Below are 25,757 nucleotides of genomic sequence, written 5' to 3'. Positions count from 1 at the left end.
CAAAACTTACTGGGTGCCTATTTAGGATATTTCCAGTTCCACAGCAAGACACAGCATTAATGGAGTTGGCTGCTTTTGCTTTCTACATTCCGCCATCACCTGGCATGCACAGTAGACAGTACTGCGTAGTTCTCATCTGCCTTTGTGACGCCCATTTGAAGGAAGGTTGCATTTGTGCTTGCAGGAACTTTTACAAGTGGACGCAACACCATCTTCTAACGCAACCCATGCGGCGCCGTCACTAGGACAGTTTGAGACCAAGATTGCGCACTTCCGAAAACTGGAGGAAGAGATAAATGCGCAACCCAGCTTGCTCACTGTCGGCTATGTGCGAGCGGACGCACGGCCATTGAAGCAAACGCTTTTTGCTTGGCTGTCCAAATGGATCTACATGTACACGGAGTGCCTACAAGAGAGGGTGCGCTACAGTGTGCAGCTGGGTTTGCATACCGCTGGTACAGATTTTGGGCAGCCTGGGAACTGATTTGATACATTCATATGGGATGTTTTGGGCTTGGAATCATATCAATTCGAACAATGTGATCCGTGGCTTCAAAAGAAAATTGTCAATGAAGTTGGAAATTGAGCAGGTGTTGAAGAGCACACAAGAACTGTACGCCTTCATGGGAGATGCCAGCGCGACACTCGATGTGCATGTAGACCCGCCCGAAAGCGCCGAGTTCAAGGAGCAACAAGAGGTAGGCATAATTGTCAAACTGCGAAGGATCGTCAAACTTCTTTTCCTTATGGCCGAACTTTGCGGTATGCTCTTGTGTGGCACCGAAATAAAATATAAGGTGTCCAAATTTGAGCTTTAAAGAGCTTTAAGGATGCTTTGATGCTATTGTAATCAGTTGTCATTGACGCCAATTTGCATTCCAGATGCCGCGTCATTCGCCTTTGTACATGATTATGGCAGCCATCTGCAACGTGAAGAAGCGCACCGAGCGAACCGAGGCCAGCTTTGGGCCATTGCGAGACACTGTAAGTCTTGCAAACATTGCCCATTATCTCCAACTCAGTTGGCTGTACAGGCTCTAATAATCTCTAATAACACAGAAAGGGGTGTGTCAACGTTTAAAGTTTTTGTAATCAATGTGAACGGAGTGGAGGGGCGGAATCAAGCTTTTTGTAAACAGTCGATTTATGTGTGTGCAGGTGGCATTGCTTGTACGTTACAATATTAGCATGAGCATAGAAGTTGCACGGCAATTGGAAGAGGCGCCCGCCGCTTGGAAGGCCCTCCTCAAGAAAATGTTGCAACGGTGCGCGCCCCATGTGATCCTCCCAAGTTGAGCCGACAATCCCATGATTCTCAATTGGTGCGCATGCGTGAAGTATGAGCCTGTGTAACCATGGCCTTTTAGTCCGCTTGCAAATAGCATAAGCCAGCTGGTTAATGCCAAAATTCAATCACAATTACAACATGACAATGAGGCTCTACATATTTTTGCAGGAAGGAAGAATTGGGATATTTGCAACAAGCAGAAGCTATTAAGATCCGTCGCATTAGCGATGGCTTCCAACAACGTGTGGACACATTCCGCGCCTTCTTCCACAAAACCGCTCCTTTCTCCATAAACGGAAAAGACCTTTCTTTGGATCATGTACGGTCCCTCTGTTTCTAAAACGACAGAAGAACAATGAACTGATATGCGAAGCCCAAGAATGCCAAAATTGATACGAAGATCCTTCCAATCTTTGCATGACATACTTGACATGGCATGCTTTGCAATGCCATGCAATGGAGTTCAAGAAGGTGTTCAGTGAGGTGCCTTTGCCCAAAAGTTGTGACTGAGACATTTGCAAAAGAGATGTTCAATAGCAAAACTACCTTCCCACCTATTCCAGGTGGCGGTAGCATACTCTACCATAGATGCTTTTGAGGAAAAGGGCGTTGAAGACTGGCCAAGCGTGGGTGCCATGCTGGCGGAGGCATCAGTCATGCGTGAGAACCAAGAGCTATTCGAGTTGCATGTCTCCGACTACCTCCCGCTCATTCGATGCCAGGTATCAAAATTTATCCATATTTTCTTGTCGCTAATACTTTGCGACCATATTGATCAAGCAGGCAAGGCGCCTCCAAAAATATTTCCAAGGTTGATCACCTCAGAGTCTAACCGTTCATATGACATGAATGCATTTGGCTTCATCTTTCTCTCGTATGCCTTTTGTACTGGATTCAAAAACCTATCCAAACTGCCCTCATTGCATAATTGACAGGAGGAGCTGAGTAACTTGAAGTCTTTATGGGGGATGGTGGAACGGGTGCTAAGCACCTTTTGCAAGTGGTATGTAACACTTTGGGACAAAATTGATGTGGACCAACTATTAGAGCGTTGCAAAGCCCTTGCCAAGGATGTGAAAACTCTCAACAAAGCTGTGCGCCTCTACGATGTTTTTAGGTGTGCGCTAAATAACATTATCACAATAAGTCACGCAATGAAACTACACTCCTACAGTGCTTTCAAATCAACCAAGCACGATTGAAATTTGCGAACAATTTCTAAAGGTCTCATGCTTTTGCTGACAAAATGATGAAACACGAGATGTGAAAGCCGCCATGTTTAAGACTGATGTACGGATGCATTGCTGTAGGAATCTTGAAGATGCCTTGAAGGCAATGCAGACTTCTTTGCCGCTTGTGAGTGAGCTGCACCACCCTGCCATGAGGCCGCGCCACTGGAAGCAACTCATGAAGGTTAGCATCCTCCCCGCTTCTAAAGATGTTGCTGCACTACGGTATAGAGGCTTGTAACAATATATTGATATTGAACGTACCCCAGATTGCAATTTCGGCCAATGTCCCTTGAGAATTGTTGCATTGAGCCACGGACAGTGTTTAAAAATGTGTAATTGTGTTCTTCAGCCCTAGGACCCTTGCTCATTAAGTACCATGGATCACGTAAGCAAGAAGAAAGTTTCATTCAATAAGACATGTTAATAGATTTTGATCATCATGTTTGTGGACTCAATCCATCAATAAAAAAAGATTGCTTGTTTTCTTTCGCGAGTTGTACTCATTATTGCAAAATAATCCATATGGCAGGCAACGGGCGTGCACTTTGTGATGGACGGATCTTTCAGCCTAGGGGACTTGATGCGTCTGGGTTTGCACCAATATGTGGACGCTTGTAGTGAAACTGTGGATCGTGCCGAGAAGGAGCTCACTATTGAAAATGCCCTCAAGAAAATTGAGGATACATGGGCTAGCCTTGCCCTTGCCTTCACTCCCTATCAGGTCAACTTCTCCCTATTATGTATAGTTCGAAATATGCAATTGGATTAGAATTATTCACAATAGCATGCTTTGAAATGGTGCATACTCAGCGGTGCATTCAATTTTTTGCAGGCTTCGGCAATTCTAGAGCTTGTTGTGGATGAGACCATCACCGAGACGTTGGAGACCGACAATCTTGTTTTACAAAATATGAGTAGCAGCAAATATGTCCAAGTATGTGTTTCAGCCAACCTAATATATTTGACGTCGTTGCATTATTGTAGGCACCATTGCATGTTTACTAATGACACTCAATACAAAAATTTGAAAAAGGAGCCATATGATACAGCATGGTATTCGCTCTATAGTGATGTAAGCGGTATCCAAATCCTACCATAAGCGATTTCCACATCTTTTTAGGTCTACATATGCTCACACCGAGTATGGTACTTGAACTGGATTGGAAGCTTACCCTCATCACCATCTTGATGACAGTAGGCAACATAGGATTCAATGTGCAGGCCAATGAGTTCTTCTTGGAGAAGGTGTCAGTGTGGCAACGACGCCTTGGTGCGGTGGATGCGGTGCTAATGACCTGGATGGACGTTCAAAAGAAGTGGCAAGCGCTTGAATCCATCTTTGTGGGATCCGCAGATATCCGTGTTCAACTACCCGATGATTCCAAGCGCTTTGATATCATCAATGCCAACTTCCAGGTGTGCACCTTTTTTATAAATGTATATTTGTTGAGTTATTTGTCCTCATTTGGTGTCCGGGCTAGAGATCACAAAGCCTAGTGCACATTCGATGGCACATGCATGCTGCATGCTCAATTGTGACAAGATTGTCCATGGTGAATCAAGAAAACGGCAAAGTATACATTGGAATCTGCATCAGGCATTATGAAGTCCTCCCTAGGATAAGAAAATGGGCACGAATGTATCCTTTAGAGACGGTTGAACCGCAGAGGTTGACATTCGCTAATGACATGGCACAGGAGCTTATGAGAGATGCACCCAACATGACAAATGTGGTGGAAGCATGCAGCAAAGAAAATCGACAAGTAACGCTAGATGCATTGTTAGAACAACTAGAAATGTGTGAGAAGGCTTTGCAGGTATGGTAGGATGCATACACAATCTATGTTTGTTTATTTACCAGTATGAGTATGTCGTGGGCAAAGCAGAAAGTAACTCTATAAGATTTAAAGAGATTCATGCGCCATTGAAGGACTACTTGGAAACCAAACGCATTGCATTCCCCCGCTTCTACTTTGTTGCCCCTGCGGATCTTCTTGACATCCTATCTAAAGGCTCAGATCCGCAAGCCATCTTAAGGTGATGAATCTTCATTATTTTGTACTGATTTATTAGTTCTAATAAAACGGGTTTGATCGGCGAAATCGTTTTGCTCACCATTTCAAGCCACTTTCACAACTCACAGGCACTTGCCAAAAAGTTTTGATAACGTGCACAACTTGGAGTTCAAAAAAGACTTGACTGGATTCCCCACCAAGACGGCCATTGGGATGTATTCAGGTGATAACTTATCACATACATTCAGTGCGCAATTCAAAATACGTATGTGTATCCTTCAATTTTATAGGATATAACGTTGTTTACGAAGCAAAGTTGTATTTATCACCATAATTATAGCAGTTGTACTTCCAACTTGAAAATTTAGATGGTGAATATATGCTGCCCTGTAGATTGCTATTAATAAATTGCATTATGGCATTCAAGTTGACGCATATGCGGTCTTTAAATGCAAGTAATTCTTCCGTGTCATCATTGCAGGGGAGGGGGAATATGTTCCTTTCGCAAATGACTGTAGTTGTGAAGGCCCCGTGGAAGTTTGGTTGCAAAATGTGGTTGACGCAATGCAGGTGGGTTGTGGGTGGTGACATTCGAGCATTTGTGAAGCACTTTCCATCATGCCAGTATTGTGTGGCCGTGTTGTACAGTTGTGCCAAAGCCATAATTTGAAGTCCTTTTTTCCAAGTAATAGTGTTCAAATTTGGCCACTAGAATGTGTACATTTGACAAAACCGGCTCAATTGATTGTAATTGCTTCTTGGCACTTGGAGTAACACCCGGTGGGCCTTGCTTTGAAAACAATTTCATGATTTTGCTATTATGTGATATAATTAGCTAGTTGGTAGCAAATGTTCTTTTGTACTAGTTCCGAATACAATATCAAGACGGTTACATTCTAAGGTTGGTGACGGTTACATGTTAATTGCTCAATTGTGTCCTAACATCGCAGTTTGTTCGGTTTTTGTGTCACTCCCTTGCAGATGCCCTAGGCGACTTTTTTTCCTAGCTAAGTTGTCCGATAATTAGATTTTGATCCTTTAGAGTTTTGTCGTCGTGAATACAAGGTGTACCACTTTACATTCCAAGTGTACACAATCACGCCAATAGCCGATTGTCCGCACATGACACATCCCTTAAACCCAATTAATATGAGTTGTGTTGCTGTGCAGGCGGCACTTAGTGCAGAATTCAAATTGGCCGTCCCCACGTACGAGGAAAAACCACGCACAAAATGGATTTTTGAAAACAGTGTACAAAATACGGTGGTCGTGTCTCGCACTTTCTTTACCCAAGAAGTCAATGAAGCCTTTGCCGATATGGAAGATGGCAATGAAGTTGCGCTAAGGGTGCGGCCAAACAAATCACAACATCTCTCCTTTGAAAATCTGAGATCAATGTGCTTTATTCTCCAACTTTTGGCTTAAGTGGCACAAAGTTCACTACTTTGCCACGCTGATTTTTACAAGAAAAGCGTATTATCGCTTTATTGGCGGAAAGGTGTTGACAACATTTTCTTCTCCGCCGCGTATTTCATGCAAAGTCTTGGGTTGCATAATGCTAGGCCTGAAAAATTTATATAAATTACTTAGATGAGTATTTTGCGAATTTGGTGCACAAATAAAACATGATTTGGTGTCATGGCATATAGGAAGTGTATGAGCGGCAAGTGGCACAACTTGCGGATCTAATTGAAATAGTGAATGGGGAGCTGTCAAGGAATGACAGGAAGAAATTGATCACTTTGTGCACCATTGATGTGCATGCACGTGATGTTGTGCAACGGCTCATTGACGAACGTGTGGAAAATGGTGCCGCGTTTCAATGGCAAAGTCAATTGCGGTACACACAACACGACAAGACAAAAGAATGCCAGGTTTGCTCCTCAAATCACCTGATGTACCGCTCGCCTAATCTGGATGTAAATATTGCGAAGAAAAATCTAGTGATTCGAATACAATTTCATCTTGTATTTAGCAGCAATATTTCATGTACACGCATATACCCATCCAATTGTTTTACACCATGCAGGTCAACATATGTGATGCCGACATTTCCTACAATTACGAATACATCGGCAACTGTGGTTGTTTGTGTATCACACCTTTGACTGACCGGTGCTACATAACTCTAACGCAAGCTCAGCGATTGATCCTTGGTGGCGCTCCTGCAGGTCCCGCAGGTGAGGATCCATTTTTATCAAGATCACACTTGTGCAATGGATATTCAAACAAATATTAGATTCCAGTTTGTTCACTGAACACTGGCAGTGTTCCAAACATTTTTCTTGTTTGTGAGTCTGTCTGTGAGTGCAATCTCCTTGAGTGCAATCTGCGTTGCACGGAGATGCATCTGTGATCCACTGGCATATGGCCATATGCATTGTACAGGCACAGGGAAGACAGAGACCACAAAGGATCTTGCGCGAGCCTTGGGTGTGCAATGCTACGTGTTCAATTGCAGTGACCAAATGGATTACAAAGCGATGGGCCAAATATACAAAGGGCTTGCACAAACTGGTGCTTGGGGTTGTTTTGATGAATTCAATCGTATCCCTGTTGCGGTTCTCTCAGTTTGCTCCACACAATATAAGGTGTGATTTGAATTGTACTTCGCAACATGAGCTTATGCATGCTAGGGTACAAAATGCAAAGTTGGGGCCCTCGTACATGCATGACATTAATGCATACTAGGATGGTCTTTTTGTTTGATGCTTTTATTGTATGAAGTTCTCATGCCCGATTAAAGTTCCGGGAGTCCCAAGCTTGATTTGTTTGCATCAAGCATATACTAATTTTGTCATGCAATGATTGCATGAATCTCCTTCGATTACACTACGTGCCTTCATTTCGAAATAATGTGTCAATAGTTGAGGCCATTATCATCAGCTTTTGTTTGGTAATGGAATACACATGTATTTTGCAGACTGTGTTGGATGCATTGCGGGCAAGGAAAGAACGCTTCATGTTTGAAGGCACAGAAATTCGGTTGAAACCCACAGTAATGGCTTTCATCACGATGAATCCGGGCTATCCTGGCCGTGCTGAGCTACCAGAGTCTCTAAAGGTAAATCATCAAGTTATACTTATATGCAGAGTGGCAGCACATATTTTGCACAACACGTAGTCGCCCAAAATGCACTTTTGTTGCAAGAGTCACGTGTACTAATACACGGAACATGTGTTTTAATGTAAAAACATGCGATTGTGAGCTTGTGCGGGGACGTACTTTTGCGTGAATAAATTGAAGAAAAGTCCACTTGTGCAAAGGTTTTCTTTGGGTGACAGGCGTTATTCCGTCCAGTGAGCATGTGTGTTCCCGATTTGAATCTCATTTGTGAGATTATGCTGATGGCGGAAGGATTTCAGCAAAGCAAGATCCTTAGCCGCAAGTTTGTCATCCTCTACAAGCTGTGTGAGGATTTGTTGTCCAAAAGCAAACATTATGATTGGAAATTACGAGCAATAAAGACCACACTCTACGTGGCGGGCGGCATGAAGCGCCAGACACCAGATCTGTCGGAAGATAAGGTAAATAGAACAATGATTCATCATGTTATAATTACCGTATATATTCTAAGAGGCTTTGCCGTGATGTGCATTTCAATTTATCTATATAATATGGGACTATAATTGACTATTCGTTTAGGATGTCTTAAACTAACGTGGCAGATGTGTGCAGGTGTTACTGCGTGCGTTGCGTGATTTTAACTGTGGCAAGCTCACTGCGGATGACACGAGCATCTTTATGGGCCTTCTCAACGACTTGTTCCCCAAGACTTTAGAGCTCGTGCCCCGTGCTGATGACCACTTCTTTAACGCAAAGGTCCACAATAGCAAATCCGTGACCTGTGTTCGCCCTACTGTCAAATGGCAAATACGAAATTACAACATTTATATTTATATTCATTGAATGTAAATAAGGGACTCTTGAGACATGCATGCATGTTTCATGTCATGCACTGCTTGAATTGATCATCATTGCGCGCATGCGCAGGTGAAAGAAGCCGCGCAAGAGCTTGGGTACCAGCCGGATGCAATATTTTGCTTGAAGGTGAACCAATTGCGTGAAATTTTTGCTGTGCGGTGGAGTGTGTTCTTGTTGGGACCCGCTGGTTGTGGCAAGACGGCCATTTGGAAGACCCTCATGCGTGCACAACAATTGGCTGGGGAAAAGACCGTGTATAAACCCATAAATCCAAAGGTGCGTTCGTACTTAGAGTTGCCATATATACCGTATGTACCGGTATATACCGTATGTGTTTTAAACTCATATGGTTTGAGGCCTCGTACGCCATTTCGAGCATATAAAATCATGTTGGAAAGATATTTTTTAGACAATTTGAAAGCACCTTTGCTTTGCAAAAGTTGCGGAGTTTCGTGATAAAGGGATTCTAGGGCCAACCTCATATCCCAACTTCAAGATGGCGTAAATCACCATTTCTAAAAGCGAATAATAACAACGTGACTACAAGTGTATTTTGATTTGAAAATTCATTGAGACAATTTCTCTTGATTGCACGCAGGCTGTAACTCGCAATGAATTATATGGATACTTGCACCCCACGACTCGTGAGTGGAAGGAAGGATTGATAAGCGTCACGTATCGTGACATGGCCAATAATAAAACGAACAAGCACCAGTGGATTTTGTTGGACGGTGACATTGACGCCGAGTGGATTGAGGTATTGCGCTTAACACTTATTTCTTCCAAAGCAAAAGCACCTTTACCTCAACAAAGCACGCAAACTGATAGTTGTCCTTCATTGGTCGTGTTTGTATCTTAATACATAAAACATTGTAAGACTCCCGTGATTTCAATGTGTCTTTCAACGTAGAGCATGAACACCGTGATGGACGACAATAAAATGCTTACTCTCGCAAGCAATGAGCGCATTCCATTATCACCGTCTATGCGGCTGCTCTTGGAGATCAATCATATGAATCATTGCTCGCCTGCCACCGTATCTCGTGGCGGTGTAATTTATGTCAATGCCGAGGACATTGGCTGGCGACCAGTGCGCACTTCCTAAACCACATTGTTCTTGCGCCTGTGATGATACTTTCCTATACAATGTTTGACTTTGCTACTGGTGATATTTCATGGGATTGGCATTCGTTCTTATCCAAATCGGTAAATAAAAAAAAAACTATTAATCGAATGGATGGTGAATAGCAGCATAAATGTGCGATTCTTTTATTTGCAGCCGGTCGAGAGTTGGCTCCAATCGCTGGATGCAACCGAATATCGACCTATCTTATCGGCGTTATTTGACAAATATGTGGAGGCGACAATGGAATATTGCCGACGCAATTTTAAGACCGTTGTTCCTTTGCCCGCCATAAACCAAGCCATGACTGTCTGTAAGATTCTAGAGGGCATCCTTCCAAAGGTGACAATGCATTACATATCAGCACCCTCTTCAACAATGGAATGCTCCCAAACCATATATTTTGGAGTTCGTCAGGGTATATGTGGTCTTCCTTTAAATTCTCATCGGGTGGCACTCTTCAACAATTGTGCATGCTAACGATTGTATTTGGGCATAGGAATCCGTGAGAGGTTTGCAACCAGACAAAATGTTGGTAGAGTCATATTTTGTTTTTGCTTGCATCTGGGCTTTTGGGGGTACAATGATGGTGGACAAGACGTGTGACTACCGCATGCACTTTTCCAAATGGTGGACGGCGGAATGGAAAACAATCGCATTTCCTGATCAGGTGAACGACCGCAATATGACCACCTTGGTTTTATTGAATGAGAGGGTCTAGCATTATTTAAAAGTATGTGAAGGCTCCATGAATTTCGGACACTTTGCATTGATTGTTTTCGTGTGATCGAGCAAGATTTGCTTGTCGCTCATCATATTTCCAAATTGACCACGGATAGCCTTCGGTAAAAATGTGTCTTAATATAATAGGGCCTGGTATATGACTACTTTGTGGATGAAAAGACGGGGGGAATGACACCCTGGGAAAGAATGGTGCCCAAATTCACTTACGCACCGGGCAATTTCTCAAATATATTTGTTCCCAACGTTGAGACGACACGGATGACGTATTTCCTCGACTCCCTTATTGCCAACAAGCATCATGTGATGTTTGTGGGCTCCACGGGTGAGGTTGCATCCTTTTGCTTCCATTAATTCTTCGGTGCAGCATGTGAAGTCCAATAGCCCCTTTTGTGCATGTGAATATTGCGCTTGAGCATGTGCCAATATTTGTTGTGCATGCATAATTTAGCATCCAACAAAATGGTGTTATACTTCATTGGAGTGTTTTGACATCACATGATTGTAGAATGCTCAATAATCATATCATTATGTTTGCTTGTCATAGGCTCGGGGAAAACTGCAATAATGCGTGAAAAGTTGAGGGCTATGGACAGTGGCGCAATGGGCTATACGACCATAAATCTCAATTCCTATTCTGATGCACCATCTTTGCAACCAATCCTAGAGCAGCCGCTTGAAAAAAAGTCGGGTGCGGCATGTGATATTTTGCTGACCATGTTGATTAAGTCAATAGCACAATATGTCAATAGCACAATATGTCAATAGCATACTATGAATGTATCCAATTGCTTGATAGGCCGCCTCATGCTAATGGTACAACCTTGCATACAGATTATACTATACGTATTGCTTAGTAGCCAAACTTTATGTTTACTATTCAACAAATCCAATGCAACCTTAGCATACAATCGTGCACACAAAAATCAACAAATGAGTATTGCAGGTGTGAGATATGGGCCACCAGGGTCAAGACGGCTGGTGTACTTTGTGGATGATATGAACATGCCTTTTGTGGACAAATATGACACACAATCCGCCATTGAACTTTTGCGCCAATCTATCGACTATAAGGGCTGGTTTGACAAGGTAACATATTCCAAATTCTTGAACATACCCTCAAAAATCCAATTCCATTGAAGTTATGGGTACCCTAAATGTTCAGGGGAGGCGTTGAATCAGTGAAGAATGCTAACATTTGATAACGAGATCCTCTTTTTATTGAATTTGAATCGATGCAAACCTTGTTGTTGTAGGTGAAGGTGATGATGAAGGAAGTGACCAACACACAATATGTGGCATGCATGAATCCCACGGCGGGCTCTTTTCAAGTGACACCGCGCATGCAACGGCATTTTGCAACCTTTGCCGTTCAAATGCCCTCTACAGACATTGTCAGGCGCGCATGACCATCGAAATCTCACAATACGTGTGTTTCTTGTAGCTGCAATGCACAAAGCAAGAAATGGGGGCCTAACTCTTCGTTCTTGCAACCGCCATAATGTCCAAGATGAGAACCTTAAAGCCACGCAAATTCAATAGTAAGCTTATAAGTTACATTGTTTGAGGTTTTAAGAGATTTTGACAAATGGCTAATTAGCACGGTTCCATCTCTTAGCTCACCGTGTGATAGTGGGACATAACGTGACAATAAATTTCACCTTGTGACTCGCAAAATTTATAATGTGTCCAACCAAAACCAATCTTGGACGTTTGTTGCGTTTAGGTCCATCTATTCAACAATAATCGAGGGGCATCTTCAACAAGGAAGTTTTACGGCCGAAGTAGTAGCACTAGGACCAAAGCTTGTGGATGCAATGATCGAGTTGCATGCAAATGTTTTGAGTACTTTCTTGCCATCAGCCACCAAATTCCACTACCAATTCAATTTACGGGAGTTGTCTGCCATTACCCAGGTTACATGCTTTTGCTCACTAAAAAAAATTACTATTTTTTCTAAGGAGACAAAAGACCCAATATATCATTGTTTAAATGCCAGACAATTCCATATTCCTTATCATAATTGAAACAACTGCTTCAAAAGCATGCTTATATATTTGAAGCATATTCAGACTTGCGTAACAATGGGTTTGATTGTGAAAGGACGGCATGCTGCCATATTCCTTGTTAAAACAAAGCTAAGTGCAATGGCACCTGACTTGGCATGGCGCCTTCACTTGTAGGGGTTGTGTCAAATGGTTGGAGAGCAGTTCAAGAACAAGGGTAGTGTGGTGAGCTTGTGGATACATGAATGTGAACGAGTTTTAAGCGATCGCCTCATTAATGACAACGATATTGCCAAATTCGATGAGTTACGCATAAATGTTACTCGGAAATTCTTCGATGACATCGCTCAGGTGAGCGTCTTCACCTTGTCATTCTCCATTCTATGGCGGGTGCATGGTTATACTTTCAGTTACGCAATTTACGCAACAAGAAACAAGAACGTCTAGGTACTTGTTCAATGAAATTATTTGAATGTATGCAAAAAGACATTGCTACATGTCTACCATGATATAGTATTACTTCAGCATCAATTTGTTATTCCTATCATGGCAACATGAATAATCCGATGTCCTACCACCTTGTAAATACTCATTCTTGTTTCTACATGTGCAACAAATGGCATGTACGTAGGTTGTTGTCGAGAAACATCCCCGCATGATGGACACATTTACAACCATAGATACGGAAGATCGGCCATTGTACGCAGAGGTGGCAAGCTTTGACATTTTGCGTGCAACACTGGATGCCAAATTGGCGGAATACAACGAGTCAAACCCTAGCATGGATCTTGTTCTCTTCCAACAGGTGAGCGTGGCAAATGTCCAAAATGTCACAACGTTATTTTAGTATGTGTTGTACGGCCTTTGTCTGATTCGGGGATGGGAACAGGCGATGGAGCATGTATGCCGCATCACACGCATCATTGCAATGCCTTGTGGCAATGCTATGCTTGTTGGTGTTGGCGGCTCAGGCAAGCAATCCCTAGCACGGCTGGCCGCCTACTTATGTGGCTACGAGGTGCGGCGAGCATTTGCAATTCATTGTCGTGGTATAAAATGCTAACATGCGTGTAGCATCCCATCCAATCCATAACAAAAAATCTTTAATGCATATATGTGCCAATGATGTCCCATGCACGCGAATAACAACGGACTGCATGCAAAAGCGCAACCCGCAAAATGTGACTTTGCATCGTATTGAGCACGTTGAGTTATTCCAGTAGCACATTCTACTAGATGACTGATAAATTATTGCATGGTGCAAGGTTTTCCAAATTTCGGTTTCCTCAACATATGGGGTGGCCGACTTCAAGGAAAATTTACTCTCATTGTACCACAAAACAGGAGTCAAGGGAACGCAAGTTGCTTTCATATTGACCGACAACCAAATAACGAACGACAAGTTTCTTGTTTACATAAATGACTTCCTCGCAACGGGCAATATCTCAGACCTTTGCAGTCCGGTGCGAATCCCTTTGCATGAGGGATAACCAAAGCACAGTTTTCCAATGACCATTACAAGCATGCCTCAACGGGGGTTTAAGTACACTTCTGCTTTAACCAAAAGAATGAATGTTGCTCAAGATTGCAAAGCACTACTTGAAATGTTCTCAAAACAATAGCCATGTTCTTTCAATTCTTCTTCTTATTATAATTATGTTCAAAATGTTTTTAATATGTAATGTAACTAAGTATATGGTATAGGATGACAAGGACAATTTCAGCAATGCCGTGCGGAATGAAGTGAAGGGAGCTGGGCTTTTGGACACACCTGGAAATTGTTGGGATTATTTCATTGAAAAGGTATACATCACACGGCATTTGAATACTTATTCTAGTTCTATTGGTAATTACCACGGTATCTTAAGTGCACACAAGAAATATAGCGAATGGTCTCGCCTAAGGACATATTTGGCGTAGGTGCGCCGCAATTTACACCTTATTCTATGTTTCAGCCCGGTGGCTGATAAATTCCGCATACGCGCTCGGCAATTTCCAGCCCTCGTCAATTGTGTTGCATTTGATTGGTTCCATACGTGGCCGACAGAGGTAAATTTTTGGAGCACCAATTCCATGTGGGCACATGCGAACATAAGAAATGTCTTGTCTTGCTTGTTCATTCGCATGCAATGTTAATGCACAAATACATGAGACACAAAAGCATATTTGCAGGCTCTTGTAAGCGTCGCCAAAAGGTTCTTGAACGACATTCCGGAAATGGACGATAATGTCAAGGACAATCTTTCACAACACATGGCTTTCGCCCATTTGGCTGTCGCGAAAGAATCCAAAAGGTGATCATGTGCATGAGGAGATGCACACATATTGCTAAACCTGGTTTCACATCACATTCATGAGATATCAACTGCACCTTTTTCACACCATGGCGGGTTCAACCAAATCTCCGCCTAATATGTGCCTGCATCAAGCTATGAATTGGACCTTGCCAGTTCGTATATTTGTGAACATATAACATTAAATAGAAGAATTATGAACTTGAAGCCAATCCAAGGCCTTGTTATGCAACTTACAGATGATAATACACTGCAGGTACATGGAAACCATACAGCGATATAATTACACAACTCCAAAGAGCTATCTAGAATTCATATCACTTTACAAATCAATGCTTGCACGGAAGCGTGTTCAACTGAAAGCCGACAAGGAACGCTTGGAAAATGGTGTTGATAAGATCGTCCAAGCTTCAGCTCAGGTGCTACCAATATAAGTTTGGACCTTCAAAACCGAACCCCTACGTATGCAACACTATAATGTCTTTTGTTTGTATGTGTTGGCGGGATCGCATGAGTTTTGCATACTTCCAATTCTATCCACATAGCATCCTAAGAGTACTTGCCAAGTGTGCGTAGGTCGAGGATCTACAAATGAATTTAAAAGAAGAACTTGTCATTGTGGAAGAAAAGAAAGCAACCACTCAAGCATTGATAGAGAATATTGGATTGGAGAAAGCCATTGTAGATGAAGCAGTTGAGACTAGCAGGGGGGATGAAGAGGCCGCGGCAAAGTTGCAGGTGTCCTAGTCCATGAAATTGTTTTTGCCAACCGGTGCTTTGAGTGCTTATCACTTGTGAATGAACATTGTTTGAGAGTGGAAACAAGGAACTTCTTGTATCATCATTAAATGTGTGTAAATTTGTCATATAGGAAGAAGTCACGACTTTTCAAGATGAATGTAGTAAAGATTTGGAAGCAGCTGAACCTGTGATCAAAGAAGCCGAAGCATCACTGAATAGCTTGGACAAAGCTAGCTTGGGAGAGCTTAAATCCTTTGGCAGCCCAGCAGCAGAAGTTGTCAATGTGGTATCGGCATGCATGGTGCTGACATCTCCAGGAGGAAAGATACCGAAGGTGATTATTTATTACTTTGTAAAACCTTCGTTCTAACATGTACGAGCATGGGTTGAGTAATTCCTCTACATTCACAGCAAATCATGTATGATATCGGTAATTCTCGATCTTGTGCTGAAGATGGCTACTTGATATATTGAGCAGGATATTGGTTGGGCTGCCGGCAAAAAATTCATGGGCAATGTCGATGCTTTCTTGAAAATGCTATTGACTTTCAACAAAGATGCCATTCCGTTACCATGCGTTGAAAAAGTTGAAAAGGACTTCATATCCAATTCAGCCTTCAATGCAGAGAACATTCGCACAAAGTCCGGCGCTGCTGCAGGCCTTTGCGGTTGGGTCATTAACATTTGCAAATACTTCCGTATTTATCAGGTGCGAATCATGTAGTGTATACTTTGAAATGCTGATTCGCTCCCAAGTATATTTGCACACTTCTCGAGTCAAAAAATCCGTAACGTGTATAATTACATGTTGAAAGCTGCCTTCTGCAACTTGAATCCAACACTTATGACACTCAATTTGGTGACATATTAGGTTGTCGCTCCTAAGCGTGCGGCACTTGCTGAAGCCAATAAGAGGTTTGGTGAAGCCAGCAAAAAGCTTTCAATCATCCGTGCCCGAGTAAAAGACTTACAAGATCGGGTTGCCTCACTTGAAGACTCCCTTATGAAGGCATGTCCTAGCACATCGGCCAAGTGCCAGTGGTATCAAATTAATAATATCCCCTTTCTAGCCATGTAGAATTTCACATGTTCTATAAGCTGATGGATTACATTTGAAATTGAATTTTATTCATCAAGGCCAACAACGCTCACCAATATCATGGGAAAATGTGTGCATTGGACTTTTGCAGGCCACAAATGACAAGAACGCCGCCATTGCACAAGCAGAGAAAACGGCAACAAAGGCCCAACTTGCAGAGCGCCTCATAAAAGGCTTATCAAGTGAATTTCAACGTTGGACAAGCACCATCAAACAACTCGCATTGGCCGAAGGTGAATAAGCCATCGCAATAGATTTCAAAAGAAACAAAGACTGGTTGAAAATATCCCAAACAACTCGGTCGAACGCAATTCATCAAGGTTATGTAAACAACTCTAAAAGATCACCTTCTCCCTTAGAAGGCTTCCCAATGAGTGCATACTACTTTTCCATTAAAATTTGCGTTTCTATTGCATGTGTTGATGTGTTTCTTGACTTCATGTTCACATGTTGTAGTAAGTGAATGAAACTTTCATTGAATGTATGGGGTCGCGTTTCGTAGGCAAACTGGTTGGCGATGTTATGCTAGCCGCCGCATTTGTGAGTTATGCGGGGCCGTTCAACGCAAAGTTTCGACAAGACCTAGTGTTGCAACAATGGCTACCGGACTTGCAAGAACGCGCTATTCCTCTAACTCAAGGAATCATGCCCCTCGACATTCTTGCAAATGATACCGAAAAGGTGCTAATAGCAACATCTAAGACTATGTGGGAATCATAGCAGTGTAAATACTTCTATGTTCTGATTTGTGGTGCATAGACTTATTTTTTATTATTTCAATGAGAAAAATGACGACTCATATCGATGTGCATTGGGACAGGCCCAATGGGCTCAAGAGGGTTTACAAAGCGACAATTTGAGCGTTGAGAATGGCGCAATCTTGTCGGCGGCGGCAAGGTGGCCGCTTATGCTTGATCCACAAATCCAAGGCATCAAGTGGATAATTGAGAAAGAATCGGAGAACAATTTACATGTCATTCAATTATCCCAGCCAAAATACATTGAAAAGGTAATGGCACCCCAATTGTTTGAAGCCTTATGAAATTAAATATTTTGCAAAATTTGGTGAATGTTTTCACTTTACTAGAATTTTCCCCCAATTATACATGCCATCACATATTACGTGTTCAGCCAAAGTTACAAACATCCCAAAAAAATTCATTGTAGTTGGACTAACATGCATTTGTCTGCAAAATAGGTGATACAATGCATTCAAGAGGGACTTCCGTTATTGATCGAGAATTTGCCTGAGGACATCGATGCTGTGATGGATCCTGTTTTGGGCAAACAAATTAGTAAGCGTGGCCGCAATCTTATCTTAAAACTGGGTGATGTTGAAATTGAATACAATCCCAAATTCAGGTGATATCATCACAACATTTTGCAATTTTTGTAAAGGCTTTCTACAAGGTTTTCATACTTCATTTAAAATAATCTGAAATGAATTATATCACCAATGACATTGATATAAATTGACAACCAAGGTTTTTCAGATTTCCATGTATTCAACTCAAAAAATCATGTGAACAGGTTGTACTTAGCAACTAAATTGGCCAACCCACATTATCGCCCAGAAATTGCTGCGCAAACTACGCTAGTAAATTTTTGCGTGACGGAAGAGGGATTAGAGGAGCAATTGCTTGCCGCGGTGGTCAAACACGAGCGACCAGATCTACAAGAGGCTGCGGCGGTGCTTGTGCGCCAGTTAGCTGATTATACTATAACACTTACTTCCCTTGAGAACAATCTTCTCGCACGATTGGCGAATAGCAAGGTGCCTTCTCAATACTTCAGTGCATTATAAAGATGTGCACGGTGCCTTTGCATGAACTATTCCTGTTCTTGAAGAAGTTCTGATCAGATTTGTTATGATTAAAGAAAATACATCTTTCATCGTATTCATGTTAGGTGTGGATGTATCTTAGAATGCTGTGTTCTTGTAGGGGGATTTTTTGGAAGATATCACTCTTATTGAAAATCTAGAGGAGACCAAACGCACGGCGTTGGACATTGCCGATAAGGTGACCTTGGCACATGAAACAAGTAACAAGCTTACCCGGGCACGCGAAGTATATCGGCATGTGGCAAAGCGGGGCGCTTCTATGTACTTTTTGGTGGATGCCCTTTCGGCATTGGATCGTGTCTATCATTACTCAATGGCAAATTTTGTGATAATCATGCAAAAAGGTGCGCGGTAATCCTTTCAGTGATGCTATTGACATATGGCGTTGTCTTTGCACTTCACAATCCATGGAGCAACATGTTAAACATACTACGGTGCAATCCTCAAGAATGGCTTTAAATGGTTTACAAGAAAACAGTTTTGCACTCTTGATTTCTAAATATATGAAGTTTGTCATTTTATGCTTAAAGTATTCTTCCGATAGGAATGGATTTTACACCGGGAGGCAAGGATGAAAGCAGAGTGCCATTGTCAAAGCGACTGGATACTGAACTCGACTTGAATGAACGCGTGCTACTCCTAGCCGAGACCATTACTTTTACTCTATATACTTACATTTCTCAGGTGACATTTTGCAAACTACAATCTCGAACACAGACTGCACCATAGAAACAATAATTGAATGTTCTTGGGCACGGGTATTCAAGAATACTTCGTGATAAGTGCACACTATAGCTATAGAGAAATAAGGATAGCAACGAACGCTTCGTGAATTGCAAGACAAGAAACATCATGATATACAACTATTTCTTTATGTTGAAAATGCATTAGATTCATTTTATGTGCGCACTTGTGTAGGGTGTTTTTGAACGGCATAAGTTGATTCTTGCAATGCAACTATGCATGATAGTGCTCAAAACAGAAAGCGAAGTGCAAAAAAGTAAATTCAATTACTTTTTGCGTGGCCCTTCCAACCCTACATCCAACAATACATTGAAGGAGTGGATACCAGATTCTGCTTGGCAAGCGATTCAATCTTTGAAGGTGAAAACCATGCTATTTCATTGAACTTCACGCTTTTGAAAAGCTAATCAAAGCTTTTCTATATCAGTTGTCAAATGATGTTCGAAAGGCTTCACACACACGCAACGCATTGTATTTGTTGAAGCTTGAGCTTGTTTTCACTGCTACCTTGACATGACGTTATTCTTGTTATTCATATTATTATTGCTTTTTTGTTTCACTGTTATATAGTGTTCATATTTAATTGTATCGCAATCACATGCTTCACCCCTCACCGGTCTGTAACACATGTGTGTAACAATGTACATAATATGTTACAACTACATTCTTTCCTCGTGTAGGACATTGATGGATATAAACACTTGCCGGATGACATGGCTGCGTCTGTGAAGCGATGGCAAGAGTGGATGGATGCCGAGCGCCCCGAAGATGAAACGCTTCCAGGTGTCATCCGACCCGCTTCTCAAATTTTTCTTGAATCAAATTCACACAATTTCGTCTTTGGTCCCTGTATATATGTTTAACAATAAAAAAAAAAGTTTCAGAAAGCCATCGTCCACCCAGGTTTCGTATAGAGACCTTACTGGAATATTACAAAATTCACGCAAAGTAACATGTTTAAGTTAATTCCACCATTAGGACAAGGCCACTTGCAAACACAAAAAGGAACCCCATGAATTCATGCGATAAATCAATTTGTGAGTTCTCCAAATGTGGCTGACATGGTGAGATATCAAAAATGTGATATTTCAACATATTAGGTGTTGCGTAGGTGATTGGAAACGATTAAGTGAATTTGACCGCCTACTTCTTTTCCGTGCCTTGCGACCCGATCGCCTCACGGCGGCAATGCGCAAATTTGTGAAGAATACGCTCGGTGTTGAATACGCCAATTCAACGCCCTTCAACCTTGAGGCATCCTTCCAGGTAGATTTTTAAAGTTTGAAGCCAATAATTGCTCATGTTTCACATGGTAAAGTCATAATCCCATGATTTATAAGATACAATTGGTTGTATATAGGGTTATATCAGGTGGCCAATAAAGCGCGAGGACGTACCACCTTAACTAAACTATCTAGAATCGGCTAACTATATTCCACTGTATTTTACAGTTGTACATATATATAATTTAACGCCATGATATTATCACACATTTCTCGACCAATATTGATTAGAAACGCAAAAACTTGGAATTGAATAAGTTTATTTGCTTGTAGGACTCCGACTCAACAACACCAATAATTGTCTTTCTATCCCCGGGAGTGGATGTTGCAGCCATAGTCAGGAGCCTAGGCCGAAAACTTGGATTCACGTATGAGAGTGGCACATATGCTGCTGTGTCACTTGGACAGGTTGTTCTAGGCTATTGCTTCACCAAAATACTATCGCAAATTGAAACAAGATGTGTGAGGCATTTTCAACGGGTTGTAAGACAATTTAAAAGTTGCCAAAATTTGTTCTCACAATTTTTGCCGTTGTCAGGGACAAGAGCTACTCGCAACGGATGAACTAGCAAAAGCGCGTAAAAATGGGGGCTGGGTCTTGCTGCAAAATATTCATCTCACGATTGATTGGACAACGGGCACTCTGGACAAACTTGTGGATAAACTTGGGGAAGGATCCCATTCAAATTTTAGGTATGCCAACTGACACGTAGGACGCAAAATAGGTGTTACGAGGGCCTATTATATTGACCTTAGAAATGTAGTCAAATTGTTTCAATATATTTCGAGGCCTTAAAGAAGCTGTCTAAACGCCCCCTTCAACATAAACATATTATATATATTTGCTTCTCCTGCAGGTTGTTTCTATCAGCTGAGCCGCCACCATTGCTTGAAAAGCCTTTGCCGGTCTCCCTCCTTCAAAATTCCATTAAATTGACGAATGAGCCTCCAGAAGGTTTGAAGGTGTTGGCATCCCCCTTGCTTAAAATGATTTTGGAGTATGTATAACTATATGTTGAAATAATGTTACGACTGTTAACCATCTCTTCCTCTTTTATTCACAACCCTTCAAAATGACATTTTTCGCCTCAAGTTTCATATAATGTGATGAAACTTGCCCCCATCGACAGAAAACAATTTGAACGAAGTTTCCGTGGATGTAGGCTAATTTCAAAAGGGCATATGGTAACTTTACAGACGACATCTTAGAAGCTTGCGCTAAACAATCTGAATTTAGAGCCATTGCATTTGCTCTATGTTTCTTCCATGCTTCCTTATTACAACGGAAGAAATTTGGTGTTGGTAATCTCCCTGGAGCAACTTCTGGTGCGATTGTAATGCACGCACACAATAAAATTGTCTGTCGAAATGCCACGATGGTAATAATTGATTATGGTCACAATGTGATGGTTTTGAGCATTAGGAACAAGCAACAATCCTTCAAAAACCAACCTAATGTCACTGAGCTCTTGCTTATGTAGGCATTGGCTGGAACATGAACTATCCATTCAACACTGGAGATTTGATATGTTGTGGGCAATGCGCTTCAAATTACCTTGATAACAATGCAAAAATTCCATGGGAGGATTTGCGTTACATATTTGGCGAGATTATGTATGGAGGACATATTGTGGAGGATTGGGATCGAAGGCTTGCTACGGCATATTTATCAAGATATTTCAATGAAGGGCTCATTGAGACGAGTGATCATTTCCCATCCTTCCCCAGCCCTCCGTCATCATTGTCTACCATTCAGGCATGCCCGATTCCCACTGCTTAAATGTGTACTAACCACATATGAGCGCAAATATTGCAGTACATGACAATCAATCACAAATAATAAGTGGTTTGGCACATTAATACATCTACGAGGATTGGTTCTTTTAAGTCTTAATCTTGGATTTGATTGCTTATAGCACCTTATATGGTTCATCCTTAGGTTCTTGAATTTATCGAAGAAAATTTGCCACCGGAATCTGCAACAGCTTATGGTCTACACCCCAACGCTGAATTGGGTTTTCAACGGCGGGAAGCATCGTACTTTTGCACCTCGTTCATGTGCCTCCAACCAAGAGAGGCAGTTCAAGAGGGTGGGTTGCGTGTGGAGGAACAAGCAAAAATTATATTGGATGATGTTTTGGATCGATTGCCTGACGTTCCCAATCTCGATGAAATTCGGAAGAGGGTCGAGGAGCTGACACCTTATACAATGGTAGCTCTTCAGGTAAACACCATACCCGGGGTCATAATTGTTCATCGACCTTTTTGCTGAATTCACCGATGCACCACATAGTTCATCTTCTACAAAATTGGCAAGCACTACAATACATACAATGCGCCTATTGCCCACTTCAAGTTGGCGTAGTTTTGCACAAGCATGCGCATCCGTGTTGCTTGTAGGAAACCGAGCGGATGGTGATTCTTCTAAAGACAATAAAATCAAGTCTTGCGGAACTGGATCTAGGATTGAAAGGCATTTTGACAATGAGTGAGACAATGGAGAGCTTGATGTTTGCCCTTTCCACTGGCACCGTTCCAAACGCGTGGGCTTTAGCCGCATATCCATCGCTTCGCCCTTTGAGCTCTTGGGTTACCAATCTTCTTGCACGAGCAACTCAATTAGCCGAATGGACGTCAGACTTCAGTGTGCCTAAATCCGTGTGGTTGCCCGGTAACAAACCCTCTTTGTATGATTTGCTTCACAAAATACCATGCACATTTGTTTATGTTTCGATAAAGTTTGATTATAGACTATCGTGCACGGATTTCGTTATGAACCTCACACACATGTTTCATACGCTAGAAAATCGAGACTTTTAGAAACTCTTGTTTTACAGGTTTATTCAACCCACAGTCGTTCCTTACAGCTGTGATGCAAACAACAGCGAGGAAAAATGATTGGCCGCTCGATAAAACGACACTTGTAACAGAGATCACCAGAAAGAGCTTCCAAGACATTGATGCTCCATCTCGCGACGGCGCATACGTGCACGGGCTTTTCCTTGAAGGTGCACGTTGGGATGGGAAAATGGCCGTACTTGTGGAATCCCATCCGAAGGAGCTTGCAACTCAATTGCCGGTATGCAACAAAGATCTCAAAAAGCACAGTTTTTATACACGAAATTATTTACTTATCAAGTGAAATAACAAATCGGCTTCTTATTTCGAATAAGCTATCATGGTCATTACCAACCAGTTGGCAACCACCATAGTGACAATTAAGTTGTATGCGTTTTGCTTGTCAGAGGCCTTATACAATATTGTAAAATATAACTGACCACGTGACGTTTGGACGTTAGTAGGTGATGCTCATTCGTGCCGTCCCAACAAACAGGCTTGATAACAAAGATGTATATGAATGCCCCGTTTATGCAACTGAGGCTCGTTTTAGACAAGAGGTTTTTACAGCTCAGCTTAAAACAAAACAATCATGGATCCAGTGGACAATGGCAGGAGTTTGTTTGCTTTTGGATGTTGTGTAAGTTTAATCCTGCACACTATGAATGGTAGCTCTAATATTTATAATCTAAGAAATATCATAGTATAACCAGTTTTATAACTTATAAACTTTCTAGTGAATAGAAAAATGTAACAATAAATAATATTGTAAATGCAACGTCACAATCTGGAGTAATTCCATAAATTGTAAAACAATGGGGCTGATGCCATGCGCATATGATTGCATTGCCAGACTCAAGCTCAAAGTCTCCTATTATTCTCCTCTAGCCTTATGCGTCCAACTTCTTGCATTTATATTTAAATATTGAAGTTTTTTGTTTGTGACCACTACGACGTTACAACTTGCATGAGTTTTGTGAAACGTGCGCCCCAAACGCGCATGATTTGGCACAAGCTGAGTATCATTGCAAAACCTAGTGTTCATAGAACAAGCTCATTTCTCACGCAAAGATCAATCTTGTTGGCACAAGCTCATTCTTCACGCAAAGATCAACCTTCACCTAAACGGCACATTATAGTTTTATATTTTCACACCTAGTGTTTTGGGGTTGGGGTGTCGAAAAATGGACCCCCGTTTTAAGGGTGATCTTGGGCAATTTCGATGTGCTGATCACGCCTATGAAGTCCTCACTTGAAAATTCGACCTCCTTGGCTCTCTATAGGGCCTCAAACATGGTGTCAGGCTAGGGTTGCATAGGTTGGGTCTATCTCTTTGGGATGGGGCCTATCGTATGGTGGAGAGGCACGCAATGGGACATATGCATATAGGGCTTTCATTTGATGCATGTCTCACCAAAAGTTACGGTGTAGGGTTTAGGGTTTTATTTACACCTAGTGTTTTGGGGTTGGGGTGTCCAAAAATGGACCCCGGTGTTAAGGGTGATCTTGGGCAATTTCGATGTGCTGATCACGCCTATGAAGTCCAAACTTGAAAATTCGACCTCCTTGGCTCTCTATAACGCCTCAAACATGGTTTCAGGCTAGGGTTTGCATAGGGTTGGCTCTAGCTTCTCAAAAGGGGGGCCTATGGCATAGTGGAAAGACTTGCAATGGGACATATACATATAGGGCTTTCTTTTGATGCATGTCTCACCAAATGTTACAATGCCGTTTTGGAGCTATCACACCTTGAAAAAAGTGATCATTTCCCTTCTAGTCTTGTGGAGCCCCTAGCTCCTCCAAAGGGGGGCCTATGATATAGTGCAATGGCCTCCAATGGGACCCACTCATATGGAGCTTTCACATGATGCATGTCCCAGAAAAAGTTGCAATGCCATTTTGGAGGTAGCACACCTTTTATGAAATCCATAAAGACCCTGGCAGCCTTCTAGAGGCTCTAGATCCTCAAAAGGGGGGCCTATGGCATAGTGGAAAGACTTGCAATGGGACATATACATATAGGGCTTTCATTTGATGCATGTCTCACCAAAAGTTACAATGCCATTTTGGAGCTATCACACATTGAAAAAAGTGATCATGTCCCTTATAGTCTTGTGGAGCCCATAGCTCCTCCAAAGGGGGGCCTTTGATATAGTGCAAAGGCCTATATGTATATGTCTATATTTAGGGTTTAGGGTTTAGGGTTTAGGGTGTAGGGTTTGGGGTTTGGGGTTTAGGGTTTAGGTTTAGGGGTTAGGGGTTAGGGTTTAGGGTTTAGGGTTCAGGGCCTAGGGTTTAGGGTTTAGGGTTCAGGGTTTAGGGCTAGGGCTTAGGGCTTAGGGTTTAGGGTTTAGGGTTTAGGGTTTAGGTTTAGGGTTTAGGGTTTAGGGTTTAGGGTTTAGGGGTTAGGGTTTAGGGTTTAGGGTTTAGGGTTTAGGGTTTAGGGTTTAGGGTTTAGGGTTTAGGGTTTAGGGTTTAGGGTTTAGGGTTTAGGGTTTAGGGTTTAGGGTTTAGGGTTTAGGGTTTAGGGTTTAGGGTTTAGGGTTTAGGGTTTAGGGTTTAGGGTTTAGGGTTTAGGGTTTAGG

The 25,757-nt window shown here is 42.0% G+C and overlaps 1 protein-coding gene across 1 annotated transcript in view; it reads left to right on the top strand.

Moving 5' to 3' along the window:
• COCSUDRAFT_14688 (flagellar outer dynein arm heavy chain beta) overlaps positions 1 to 23,816 on the top strand; it is a gene marked incomplete at both ends in the record, with an annotated part of 33,683 nt that extends 9,867 nt beyond the window's left edge. Inside the window, 66 exons of the mRNA XM_005648313.1 lie at positions 185 to 418; positions 591 to 698; positions 883 to 984; positions 1,159 to 1,265; positions 1,457 to 1,607; positions 1,852 to 2,010; positions 2,224 to 2,405; positions 2,599 to 2,701; positions 3,050 to 3,241; positions 3,353 to 3,454; positions 3,742 to 3,936; positions 4,218 to 4,337; positions 4,451 to 4,557; positions 4,664 to 4,758; positions 5,017 to 5,105; positions 5,706 to 5,882; positions 6,185 to 6,409; positions 6,565 to 6,715; positions 6,924 to 7,126; positions 7,459 to 7,599; positions 7,821 to 8,063; positions 8,215 to 8,358; positions 8,530 to 8,736; positions 9,059 to 9,217; positions 9,371 to 9,550; positions 9,740 to 9,925; positions 10,083 to 10,253; positions 10,454 to 10,649; positions 10,872 to 11,015; positions 11,271 to 11,413; positions 11,581 to 11,718; positions 11,943 to 11,950; positions 12,051 to 12,240; positions 12,508 to 12,687; positions 12,962 to 13,135; positions 13,220 to 13,348; positions 13,596 to 13,793; positions 14,035 to 14,133; positions 14,251 to 14,379; positions 14,503 to 14,624; positions 14,881 to 15,043; positions 15,201 to 15,362; positions 15,496 to 15,699; positions 15,844 to 16,074; positions 16,237 to 16,378; positions 16,405 to 16,406; positions 16,556 to 16,697; positions 16,967 to 17,145; positions 17,285 to 17,473; positions 17,663 to 17,826; positions 17,995 to 18,238; positions 18,408 to 18,651; positions 18,852 to 18,991; positions 19,226 to 19,411; positions 19,732 to 19,834; positions 20,163 to 20,317; positions 20,608 to 20,742; positions 20,873 to 21,027; positions 21,192 to 21,297; positions 21,498 to 21,660; positions 21,816 to 22,077; positions 22,137 to 22,149; positions 22,274 to 22,558; positions 22,735 to 23,005; positions 23,172 to 23,413; positions 23,637 to 23,816. Of these exons, the coding sequence (XP_005648370.1) occupies positions 185 to 418; positions 591 to 698; positions 883 to 984; positions 1,159 to 1,265; positions 1,457 to 1,607; positions 1,852 to 2,010; positions 2,224 to 2,405; positions 2,599 to 2,701; positions 3,050 to 3,241; positions 3,353 to 3,454; positions 3,742 to 3,936; positions 4,218 to 4,337; positions 4,451 to 4,557; positions 4,664 to 4,758; positions 5,017 to 5,105; positions 5,706 to 5,882; positions 6,185 to 6,409; positions 6,565 to 6,715; positions 6,924 to 7,126; positions 7,459 to 7,599; positions 7,821 to 8,063; positions 8,215 to 8,358; positions 8,530 to 8,736; positions 9,059 to 9,217; positions 9,371 to 9,550; positions 9,740 to 9,925; positions 10,083 to 10,253; positions 10,454 to 10,649; positions 10,872 to 11,015; positions 11,271 to 11,413; positions 11,581 to 11,718; positions 11,943 to 11,950; positions 12,051 to 12,240; positions 12,508 to 12,687; positions 12,962 to 13,135; positions 13,220 to 13,348; positions 13,596 to 13,793; positions 14,035 to 14,133; positions 14,251 to 14,379; positions 14,503 to 14,624; positions 14,881 to 15,043; positions 15,201 to 15,362; positions 15,496 to 15,699; positions 15,844 to 16,074; positions 16,237 to 16,378; positions 16,405 to 16,406; positions 16,556 to 16,697; positions 16,967 to 17,145; positions 17,285 to 17,473; positions 17,663 to 17,826; positions 17,995 to 18,238; positions 18,408 to 18,651; positions 18,852 to 18,991; positions 19,226 to 19,411; positions 19,732 to 19,834; positions 20,163 to 20,317; positions 20,608 to 20,742; positions 20,873 to 21,027; positions 21,192 to 21,297; positions 21,498 to 21,660; positions 21,816 to 22,077; positions 22,137 to 22,149; positions 22,274 to 22,558; positions 22,735 to 23,005; positions 23,172 to 23,413; positions 23,637 to 23,816 (10,545 nt within the window). The remainder of the gene's footprint in view (positions 1 to 184; positions 419 to 590; positions 699 to 882; positions 985 to 1,158; positions 1,266 to 1,456; positions 1,608 to 1,851; positions 2,011 to 2,223; positions 2,406 to 2,598; positions 2,702 to 3,049; positions 3,242 to 3,352; positions 3,455 to 3,741; positions 3,937 to 4,217; positions 4,338 to 4,450; positions 4,558 to 4,663; positions 4,759 to 5,016; positions 5,106 to 5,705; positions 5,883 to 6,184; positions 6,410 to 6,564; positions 6,716 to 6,923; positions 7,127 to 7,458; positions 7,600 to 7,820; positions 8,064 to 8,214; positions 8,359 to 8,529; positions 8,737 to 9,058; positions 9,218 to 9,370; positions 9,551 to 9,739; positions 9,926 to 10,082; positions 10,254 to 10,453; positions 10,650 to 10,871; positions 11,016 to 11,270; positions 11,414 to 11,580; positions 11,719 to 11,942; positions 11,951 to 12,050; positions 12,241 to 12,507; positions 12,688 to 12,961; positions 13,136 to 13,219; positions 13,349 to 13,595; positions 13,794 to 14,034; positions 14,134 to 14,250; positions 14,380 to 14,502; positions 14,625 to 14,880; positions 15,044 to 15,200; positions 15,363 to 15,495; positions 15,700 to 15,843; positions 16,075 to 16,236; positions 16,379 to 16,404; positions 16,407 to 16,555; positions 16,698 to 16,966; positions 17,146 to 17,284; positions 17,474 to 17,662; positions 17,827 to 17,994; positions 18,239 to 18,407; positions 18,652 to 18,851; positions 18,992 to 19,225; positions 19,412 to 19,731; positions 19,835 to 20,162; positions 20,318 to 20,607; positions 20,743 to 20,872; positions 21,028 to 21,191; positions 21,298 to 21,497; positions 21,661 to 21,815; positions 22,078 to 22,136; positions 22,150 to 22,273; positions 22,559 to 22,734; positions 23,006 to 23,171; positions 23,414 to 23,636) is intronic.
• Between the last annotated feature and the right edge of the window lie 1,941 nt (positions 23,817 to 25,757).

Source organism: Coccomyxa subellipsoidea (assembly GCF_000258705.1).
Source record: "Coccomyxa subellipsoidea C-169, whole genome shotgun sequence".
Classification (NCBI taxonomy): Eukaryota; Viridiplantae; Chlorophyta; class Trebouxiophyceae; family Coccomyxaceae; genus Coccomyxa; species Coccomyxa subellipsoidea.
The sequence above is the reverse complement of the archived record's forward strand: the minus strand, read 5'-3'. Positions and strand labels throughout refer to the sequence as shown.